Source organism: Chinchilla lanigera, unplaced genomic scaffold, assembly GCF_000276665.1.
Source record: "Chinchilla lanigera isolate Chin_1 unplaced genomic scaffold, ChiLan1.0 scaffold00054, whole genome shotgun sequence".
In the NCBI taxonomy this organism is placed as follows: Eukaryota; Metazoa; Chordata; class Mammalia; order Rodentia; family Chinchillidae; genus Chinchilla; species Chinchilla lanigera.
In genome coordinates, this window is record NW_004955455.1 from 13,978,403 (window position 1) to 13,989,505 (window position 11,103).

Genomic DNA, 11,103 nt, shown 5'->3' on the forward strand with positions numbered 1-11,103 from the left:
TTGGCTGTGGTCTTTGGTTGCGTGTGCTTGGAATTTCTCATGCTTTGGGGGGTTGTCACAATCAGGTGCCCTGAAAGCCACACAGTTGGCTGGAGGCTGATAAAGGGGTGCCCTGGGGATGGGGGAGGAAGTTCAGCTGGTCACTGGAGGCCCAAGCTGCCACATTGTCACGACAGAGGTTTCAGCCAGCCGTGCAGGGAGTTCTAGAGATGACCTCAGGGGTTGGGGTGCTGCTCAGTAGCAGAGCACTTATCATCCAGGCGGAGAGCCCTGGGTTCCACCGACAGCACTGCAAAATAAATATTAAATAAATAATAAAGGTGATCTGTCAGGGGTGCCCTGATTGCAGACTTGGTTCCTGTTTTGTTGTTGTTTATTTGTTTTTGGTACTGGAGATTGAACCCAGGGCCTTTGCCCTGAGCTGTGCTCCTAGCCTTGTTTGTTTGTTTGTTTGTGTATGTGTGTGTGTGACACAAGTTCTCCCTAAGGCACTAAATTGCCCAGGCTAGGCTCAAACTTGTGACCCTCCTGCCTCAGCCTCCCTGAGTGTTGGGTTTATAGTTGTTAGCACCATGCTCAGCTAGAAGGCCAGGCTTTCTGCTTCTGTGTTAGTCCTTCTTGTGCCAGGCAGCCCTCTCCAGCTGAAGCCACCACGAGGGGCTGAGCCCTGAGGACACTTCCAGCAGCTGGAGAGGGATAGATCTTGGGTCCTGATGTGCACCTGCGTGGCGCCACCTTGAATCCTATCCACCACTGCTCTCCCATCCATCACAGCCACCTGTGGAAGAGCCACAGCAACAGTCCACACCACCTTCACCCTCACCCTCAGCCCTTCCTCCCCCACTCACAGCCCAAGGACCCTTGGAGTTGTGTTCCTAGCTGGTTTCAGAGCCAGTTCCAAAGGAAGGATCTCACAAGTGTTGCAAAAGCAGACAAAGAGGTGTGGATCTCAAATGCCTGGCAGGTTGGTCACACTAAAGGGACAGATTGGTCGAGAGGGGGGTGACTTTGTGGGGGTGACTTTGTCTTGCAAGTCTGGACATGGCCATTTGTATGCTATGGCCGTTTGACATTCACACCAGTTTCCTGATTAGAAACCACGGACCACTAGACATTCAGCTCTCTTTTTTTCTCAGTACTCAAGATTAAAGCCAGGGCCTTTATATTCCCAGTCCCTTTTTATTTTTAGTTTTTTAAGGGCTAGGACTATAGCTCAGAGGCACAGCACCTGCCTGGCTGTGTGAGGTCATGAGTTCAAATCCCAGTACCAGAAAAAAAAAAAAATAGATTTTGAGACCAGGTCTTGTTAAATTGCTAAATTGTTCAGGCTGGGTTCAAACTTGCAATCCTCCTCCCTCAGCCTCCCAGAGTGCTGGGATTACAGGTATGTGCTGCTGCACCCGAGTGATATTCAGCTTTTTAAAGTACAAGATAATTTCTCTAGCATCGCTCCCCCACATACACACATCATTCCTAACTCCTCAGCCCCACCCCTGAGCCTCATAATGTCCAAGGTCAAGTGTGAAGGTCAGAGACAGAATGAGAATCAAAGAATTCTTCTCAGTACTGTATTCCTTTTTGTCCTGCAAAATGTATGTCAGCTAATGGAAATGATGGCTAGTGGTGATGAAAAGCCGGTGTCTTGGTTACTTTTTTCTCATTGCTGGGACAAAATACCTGATGCCCAAAATTAAGGAAGGAAAGGTTTATTTCACTTACAGTTTGTGGAGGTTTTAGTCCATACTTGGCAGGTTACAAGGCAGAGTGGCACATGGCAGAGGGCTACAGCTCAGGGCGGCAGAGCACAGCAAAGCAACAAAACCTAAAAGGGAGGAATGGCCCCAAGCAGCCTCTTCCTCTCCCTTACATATGCAAACTATCCACCCCAGGGTGGGTGTAGCTCTCACACCCATAATCAATCAAACTCTAAAAGCCTGCCCCATGACCGCGTGAGGCTTTGGGGGGACACACAGACACAAACCATAACAGCCAGTCTTCACAAGAGTGCGCTGGCATGTTGTCGTTTACAGGCACCTGACGCTTAACGACTGGTGCACCTTCTGAATTTTTCACTATGCCCCTGAGTCGTTATCCCAGTGCATGACTGTACTCTTCCCAAGTTAAGGCTTTCGAAACTAAGCTAGTCATCATGGCTCACTCTGGGAGGCTGAGGCAGGATTACAAGTTCAAATCTAGCCTGGGCAACTTAGCAATTTAGTGAAACCCTGTCTCAAAATAAAAAAGAAAAGCCTGGGGATATAGCTCAATGCAAAGTCCCTGGGTTCAATTCCCGGCACAGAAAGGGGGAAGGAAAAGATTAGGACACTGAGGTGTAGAGAGATCAGGGAGCGTGTGCAAGGCTGACAGCTAATAAATGTTAGAGGTAGGATCTAAATCCAAGCTGTCCATGCCAAGAGCTTGCATCCTAATCTGCCACTCCATGCTGCCAAGACCCAGACTATCTTGGTTCAAATCCAAGCTCCTCTGCTTCCTAACTGTGCATAAGCTAACTTTGGGTAAGCTACCTTACCTCTGTTCTTCTGTTTCTTCACTGTAATATAGAATATAGATGCTATGACTGCATTGGTTTGCAGTAGGATTGAGTTCCTATATGCAAGACACTTGGATAGGACAAGATGGGGTAGGGTGGGATGGTGGATGGGGTAGGATGAAACAGAAAAATAAACAGACTGGAGCTCTGTTCCTGCCAGTTCCCTCAGCTTTTGTCTCTTCTAGAAGTTCAAGCAGCTCCATCTCGAAGCTATTTGATACTTAAGCACCTGTAACCACCTGCGGTCACAAGGGCCACTTTTGAAAAACCAATTCCTGGGCATCTCCCCCACCTGCCCAGGAGCACTGGTTACAGAAGCTCTGGACACCTGCCTCCTAACCAGCAGCCCACGTAATCCCCCCCCCAACACACACACACATACACAGACGCACACACTGGTGTTTTGGCAGGTCCAGCCTCGAGGCTGCCGGGGACAATCTAACATTACGTGCATCCCAACTGGGTGGTTTCTGTTGCCTGGCAACCAGGTGAAAAAATTCAAGTTTACACCAAAACAGAATCTTCCCAAGCACAAATCAAAGGAGAAAGGAGTGAGAAATGAGTATATGTGGGTGAGTGGGTTGGGAGGAAGAAAGGACTTTTTAAGTCTCTGCAGATCCATATAGCACAGAGGCTTTCACACAGTAAAATCGTATTGGGGGGGAGGGGTTCATACCACTCACAATGTCATATCGCCAACAGAATGAAAGCAGGGAAGCCATTTATAATGGGGTGGATCAATATAGTGTTTAACCCACATCAACCAAGGGAAATCACTTTGCTGATGGTCTCCAGGGAAAAATAAGATTCAGTTCATCAAATAGCAGAAGGATTTACACATTCATAATCAGCAAGGTGAATTTTTTAAAAACTCAAATTCTCTGTATCACTAGGCTCGCCAGTGGGCCAGGGGTGTAAATATGTGCGACACTATATTGTTGGGAGAATAAAGGACTAAGACTCCTGGCTTCTCTCCCTCTGGGTTTTCTCAGCTGGACCTCAGAGTTGAAACTGGGAGCCCAGAGGTCCCAACTGTTTCCTAATTTACTGCATGCAAGATTCTTAAGATCTTCAAGGGTGCTGAATCTTTCTCCTCTTTCCTCCACTTCCTGGTCCCTTAGGGATGTAACAGAGCAGCAATCAAGGACCAGAAAGCCACAGACACACCCTAAAACTCAGGGTACAGCACCCATGGCATTCACTAAACATTATGCAGTGTGCAGCTGAATCTGTTTTGTTTAGAAAATTTTGAAAAGAATTGTTAAGGACAATGCAATTTTTAGCAGAAAGCTGCAGGTAACATCTATGGGCAGAGAGACACCTGTCCCTTTTTCCTCCCAAGTGGTGGCCTTGCCTTCTTTGAAAAACACAGCCTGCCCCCAGATTGTGCTTTGGGAAACATCACTTTCACACTATTGTGGTTTGGGTTAAAGGCATTTGGTGCCACCAGGGACCAGAGAGAGAGCCAAACCCTTGGGCCTAGTTCACCACATACTCTGGCCACAGCAGCCTTGTCATCTTTCTGTTCCTCTTTGTGCCACCCAAAGCATCCCTTCTAGGCTGACCAAGGTTCTAAACATGGCTTTTAGGGCTGGGGGTTTAGCTCAGCGGCAAAAGCGCCTGCCTGGCAAGCGCAAGGTCGTGAGTTCGGTTCCCGGTACTGGAGAAAAAACAAAAAAAAATAAATAAATAAACATGGCTTTTATTTGCTTTTTATTTCCCCTACCTAGAACACCACTCTTCTCTGTGCTGGTCCCATTTCTACTGCTGAAGATTCGATTCAAATACCCCTTTGTCAGGCATCCACTTCTCTTCTCCATCTGTACTTTCTGTCTGTATCAGTCACTTGATATGTAGGAGGTCTTGCTTTGCAAGAGTTGTCTCCATGTATGGACATCAATGTGTTTTATCTGCTTTTATGTATCAGTCACCTATTGCTGTGATAATACTGAGTAACAAACAGCCACAAAAATCTTCCTGAGATGGTGTGCTATTGCTCAAGGCTAGAGAGAGGTGGCTTTGAGCCCAGGAATGCAGGTGGCCTCCACATGCTAGAAAAAACAAAGAGCAAGTTTTCCTTGAAAGCCTCCAAAAGAAATAGTCCTGGGGATGCACTGGAGGTTTTTGATGTCCAGGGCTGTAAGATAATCACTTTGTTATTATAAGCCACTAAGTTTGCGTTCATTAGCTATGCTAGCAGTACAAAGCTAATACCAAATCAGTATTAGTTTACTATTGTTTTTGCTCTGGACAGAAAGTGTTTCCTTGCTTTTTCCAGCTTCTGGAAGCCTTCTAAATTCCTTGGTTTATGGCCCAGAATCATTCCAACTTCTATTTTTTCATCATCACATGGTCTCCCCAGCTCTGGGCCCCCCTGCTCCTTCCTATGAGGACCTCTGCGACTACATCAAGTTCTCCCATGTAATGCAGGATAATCTCTTCATCTCAATTCCTGGCTTCATCACATTGGAAAAGCCCCCCTTGCCATGTATGCAACATGCTCTAGAGATTGGGACACGGTTGTGTCTGGGAGCTAGTGTTCAGTCTACCACAATCCACCTCTTGGCATGGAAAGAGTGCCTGGGTTTGATCCCTAGTACTGCAAAACAGGGGAAAAAAACTCAGCTCAACTGATACACGTGTAGACTTCATTTGTTCATTCATTCATTCATTTATTCAGTAGGAATATGATGGGGACCTAGTAGGTGTGAAGCTTTAAGCACTATTACAGTGGAAAGAGAGACAGTCTCTCCTCATGCTAACAATAAATGAGCTTGCTCTGTCCCCCCTTTTTTAAAGAAATATGTTAGAGAGTGGTAAGAAAATGATTTTAGTGGGAATAAAAAATTAAAGCAAGGAAAAAACAACAGAATTAACAGTGACAGAGATGTCAGCTATGAGGTGATGCCAAAGAAACTTGTAGAAGGTGGGGGGGATGCCAATCCCATAAAAGGATTAGGTGGTCCAGTGAAGTGTCTCAGTAGATTGTGTGTGTGTGTGTGTGTGTGTGTGTGTGTGTCCATGCACATGCATATGTGTGTTTGGTACTAGGGATTCAGCCCAGGTACCACTAAGCTACATCCTCAGCCCTTTTCATTTTGAGAAGAGGTCTTTCTGAGTTCCCTGGGCTGGCCTCAAAACTGCAACCCTCCTGCTTCAGCCTCACAAGAAGCCGTGATTAGAGGCATGCACTACCATGCCACACTCATTCAACAGATATTTAAGCAACATTGGGCAGAGGCCCTACTTGACCATTTTGCAGGAAGAGGTCCATGTGCCGCAGAGCGGATGAAGCCTACCTGCAGGACTCCTCACCACACAGACCCCGAGGAAGCCCCTGTCTTTCTCATTCCTCACAACCGCTCTCGGTTTACTGATGAGCTCATCCTTGCACATTCCTTTTTAAAATGGGGCCTCCAGGCAATACAAGCCCCTGGCCACCTGAAACCTGGATCTGCCCATGCGGTGGGCGAAGACAGCAATCCCCGCATGGCGCGCACTGTTATGATTTGGGACATGTACCAGAGGGGAGGCAGGGGTTCAGGAAGTGTGCAGGAAGGAAGACGCTCGCCTGCTCTGTGGGCAGCAGGCCCGGGTTGCTGAGAATGAGCGGAAATGCAGAGGCTCATAGGAGCAGCCTGGTGAGTTCTTCGGGAAAAGTAACTCTGCTGGAGGGAAGGTGGGTCAGGAAAGAAAGGGTTTGCGCACAGCCGTCCCTTGGTGCCCACGCGACCCCTTGCCATCACCAAATCTGCAGGTGCTCGTGAGAGCTTGGAGAAACCTGCATAAACCTTCCGGCTTTGCTTGCTTTTAGTTACTTGCTTTTTTGTCGACTTCAAAAATCACTAATTTTGAAGGTCACACAGCTGAGCAATATATTATTAGTCTCCCACAAGCTCTGCTGTAGATAACACCTCTGCCTAGTGGGTCATGATGATAACGGTTGTCTAGGTTACTTTTCAGGGACCTGAAGGCTGCTTTTGTCTAAATCACCAACTTCACGTGGACCTGCAGTCGTTCCAAGGGTGACCTTTTGATATCAAGAGACCTGAAAATTTACCCTCAGGTTACATTAAGAACCCCACCTTTCTGAGCCAGTGTCCCATGAAGAATCATGAAGGCTGATTATGCACACACAAACCAGTGATCAGGTCACTTCCAATCACCTGTCCCCGGCCTTGAATCACCTGGCTTCTTTATCCCCCATATACCTGCAAGCCCCATCCTCTGGAAGGTGGGTCGGAACCTTGATCGTCTATCTCCGTGTGTGGTTGCCTTGTAGATAAACTCTTTCTCTTCTTCAACACTCATATGAGGCAGTGGACAAAACAAGCCTGTTTTTTTTTCTTTTCAGGCCTAGTTTAGAAACACTCAAAATCTTTTCTATAAAATAGCATAGTATCTTCATGTAACCTACTCACATCCTCCCTATAGCTTAAATCCTCTTTAGAGTCCTTGTAATACCTAATATAAGGCAAATGCTACATAAATACTTGTTAGATTATATTGATTTGGGGCTATTGACTAGAAAAACCTGTACACATTCAATATAAACAGTTTTTAAGGAAATAGTTTTGATCCCCACAAGGATGGTTGGTTGGTGGATTGGTTGGTTGGATCCAAATGCAGAGCCCATAGGTACAGAGCTGTCCATGTTTACAGGAGACCCCCTTGAGGGTTTTGAGGCAGGTTAAAATGATTGCTTTAAATAGATGGCCCAAGAGAACGCCAGTTACACCTGTAATCCAAGCAAACACGTTCATTGGCTCACTGCAGCAAAGCAGAGGCACAGCAGCCCAGGAAGGCTGGGGCCAGGGAGGTGGGAGCCCACGGGTGCCCCCTCGAGGACTGGACCTTGTGCTGGGTGCTTTTAAGGGTGAAGACCAGCTCTCAGGACACAGTGAGGGAGGGAGAGTAGTACAGTGAGAGAATGTCATAGGGTTTAAAAAAAAAGAGAGAGAGAGAGAGGCACTTATTCTTTGCTTTTTCCTTTTATTTTCTGGTCCTGTCCTGTCCTTTGCTGTCCTGTGTATTTCTAGCGTTCAAGCCCAGGGCCTTCCATGTACTAGGCAAGCACTGTACATCCCTGGGCTTCTTTTCTTAAAGCATTTCCTTGAAAAAAAAAAAAAAGTTGTGTTTGTAAATACAGCACATCCTCTTTCCCTTGTGTATGGACTTATACATGCTTTTTGTATGGTTTGTCTTTTTTTTTCTGGTAGTAAAACAGGCAAAATAGAAACTTTTAAGTGAACAATGCAATGACATGAAGGACATCCGCATAGTTGTGTAAACATCATCACCATTCCCAGAAATTTCCATCACCCAGAATAGAAACTCTACACCCATTAAGCAAGTACCACCCGCTAATAACCACAAGCAGACATTCTGGTCCTGTGAATTTGCCTATCCTAGCTGGCTCCTTTAAGTGGGACTATCTCATACTGCCTTTTTGTGTCTGGCTTCTGTCACTTAGCATAAAGTCTCAAGATTTATTCATATCATAGAACCTGCCAGCGCGTTCCTTTCAGCGTTCAAGCAACTCTACATTTATGTCTGTGCTACACTGTGCCAATGTTTTCAAAGGCTAAATAAACTTCTGGCCAGCACTGGGCCCCAGGAATGCTATTCTAAAGGGTCTGGTATCCCTCTCTTTGAAACGTAAATATCAAACAAGACAAAGTCCCTATATCCCTATCACTGTGAGGATTTAGCCTTGCTCTTTGTCCCAAGCCATAACCACCTGCTCACAAAGATTTGAGAAGGTTTATTATTCCTTGAGGCATAGGCAATTGACCGGCACAGTGGATATCCCCCTTGCCAGTCAAGTTGAGGATGAACTAGAAAAGAATGTAAGGCAAAAGAGAGGGGTCAAACCTCCTACCCGAAAATGAGTTACCATGCATCTTAGAAGCATGAATATAATGTAGTTCTTGGCTACATTATATCATCATTCTCTCACTGTACTACTCTCCCTCCCTCCCTGTGTCCTGAGAGCTGGTCTTCACCCTTAAAAGCACCCAGCACAAGGTCCAGTCCTCAAGGGGGCACCCGTGGGCTCCTACCTCCCTGGCCCCAGCCTTCCTGGGCTGCTGTGCCTCTGCTCTGCTGCAGTGAGCCAATGAACGTGTTTGCTTGGATTACAGGCGTAACTGTGGTTCTTTTGGGCCATCTATTTAAAGCAATCATTTCAACCTGCCTCAAAACCCTCAAGGGGGTCTCCTGTACTCACTATAATGCGAAAGAGATCGCCTTTGTGATCTCACTAGCACATTATATACGGTGTGTATTGCAGCATAGCTTAATGTTTATTCAATAATAAAGCTCCCCCTTCTAGCCAGGTGTGGAGGCACACACTTGTAATCCCAGCGCTCTGGGAGGCTGAAGCAGGAGGATTGCAAGTTCGAGTCTAGCCTGGGCAATTTAGTAACACTCTCTCCCAAAATAAAGGATACTTTTTAAAAAGGTTGGGGATATGGCTCAATGTGAAGGCCCTGGGTTCAATCCCCAATATCAGGAAAACAATAATAAAAACAAACAAAATTAAAAACACACTTCCCCTTGTTTTCTGCAGTAATGGAGGGCATTTCTCAGGGAAGTGGTGGCTTTCTTTTTTGTCCATCTTCAATCAGGACCCAGGAAGAACAAGGGGGAACCTGCCCAATGTCACTGACAAAAAAGCAACAGAGGCTCAAGGAAGAGCTCACTGGTCAGCTCACCAGTTGTGGGGTCAGTCTGTAACTGTAATATAAAATAATATGGATACGAAAAATAATGAAGTATTCACTAACACATAGTTCATTATATCATATATTAATGAATAGTATATTTGATGAATGCATATATGTAGTGGATTGACAACTGGTGGTCAATTTATAACCCCCAGCTGAACTGAGTAAGCATGGAGCTGGGTGTGGGAGGCCCACCTGAGGACTGTTGCCAGCAGCATAAGAGGTCGACCTGGAGAAGAAAGAGGTTGTTGGGAGCTGAGAGAGGCTCTTGGGAGCTGGTAGAAGCTGTGGGGAGCTGTTGGTTGTTTTGGAGGAGCTCGTCATGCTGGCTTTCCTGTGCCAGGAAGTGATACTCGAAGTGAGGACCTGAGCTCCCCCAAAGTGAACTGAAGCGATTCTCAGTGCCAACGAGGTCCCGAGCTCCTCGGAAGATGAAAACAGCCAGTTCATCAGGAAAGCCAGCATAACGAGCCCTCTCAGCTCCCAACAGCCTTCTTTCTTCTTCTCCAGTTCTACCTCTTATGCGGTTGGCAACAGTCCTCAGGTGGGCCTCCCACACCCAGCACCATGCTTACTCAATTCAGTTGGAGGTTCTAGGTTGACCACCAGTTATCAATCCACTGCACCTAGTGTGAGGAAATAGGAAAGATTGTTGAGCTGAAGGCAATAAAGAAATGGATACAGGACAGCTCTCCACCTCCCTCTATCAGCCCAAAGCAGAACATAGATCCGGGAAAATGATGACTCCCCCACCATCACAGAGGGCCAGAGCAAAGGTTCTTGAGAAGTAAATTGAGTGCTTGGCACAACACATGCTCAAGATTATTGTTTGTTATTTTTACAACATATGGCTAAGAGCATAGTCAAGCAGAAGTCAAGTGGATCTGGATCAGAATCTAGTTTTCTAACCTTCCCTGCCTCACTCTCCCCATCTGTTATTTGGGGAGGATGCCAGTTCCTGAGGTTTTTGGGAAGACCCGATGAGCTACTATACAGGGAGTGCTCCGCATACATGAGAATATGTTCAACTTTTGTCGATTAAAAAACTGAATTAATTTTTTAAAATCGATGCTACTAGCTTGGCTTAGTGGCACATGCCTCTAAGCCTGTACTGGAATCCTACCTAGCACTCGGGAAGGCTAAGGCACGAAGATTGCAAGTTCAAGCCTCGGCTTGGCAAAAAAAATTAAAATGGGACTGGTGCGGAGGGCGTGGGTTTAGCCCCAGTATCTCTCTCTCACACACACACACACATACACACACACACACACACACGTTACTATTGTCTAGACCGGAGGCATCGCACACACACACACACACGTTACTATTGTCTAGAGCGGAGGCATCGCCGGAAGCCGCCTCCCAAGCCTACAGCACTGTCACTTCCTTGCCTCCGCTGGTCCAGGCGTGGCCACAGTGTGGGCGGGACGATCCTCGGCCCCGCCCCCAGCGCCTGGTGGGCGGGGCGAACGGGCGCCCTAGTGCGCGCGCGCGCGGCGGCGGCAACGGTGGCGGCGGCCCCAGGTACGCGGACAAGATGGCGGCGGCAGCGGTCGACAGCGCGATGGAGGTGGTGCCGGCGCTAGTGGAGGAGGCCGCGCCCGAGGCGGCGGGCCTCAGCTGCCTCGTGAACCTGCCGGGCGAGGTGCTGGAGTACATCCTGTGCAGCGGCTCGCTCACGGCCGCCGACATCGGCCGCGTCTCCAGCACCTGCCGGCGGCTGCGCGAGGTGTGCCAGAGCAGCGGGAAGGTGTGGAAGGAGCAGTTCCGGGTGAGGTGAGCCCGCGCCCCCGCGCCGCGACCCCCGGGCTGGCCCGTCCGCCG

At 47.6% G+C, this 11,103-nt stretch overlaps 1 protein-coding gene across 2 annotated transcripts in view; it reads left to right on the forward strand.

Moving 5' to 3' along the window:
* The first annotated feature begins 10,746 nt into the window (after window positions 1-10,746).
* Fbxo21 (F-box protein 21) overlaps window positions 10,747-11,103 on the forward strand; it is a 39,161-nt gene continuing 38,804 nt past the window's right edge. For both annotated transcript variants that reach the window (XM_005396545.2, XM_005396546.2), the window contains exon 1: window positions 10,747-11,055. In XM_005396545.2, the coding sequence (XP_005396602.1) occupies window positions 10,817-11,055 (239 nt within the window). In that variant the 5' untranslated portion in view covers window positions 10,747-10,816. The remainder of the gene's footprint in view (window positions 11,056-11,103) is intronic.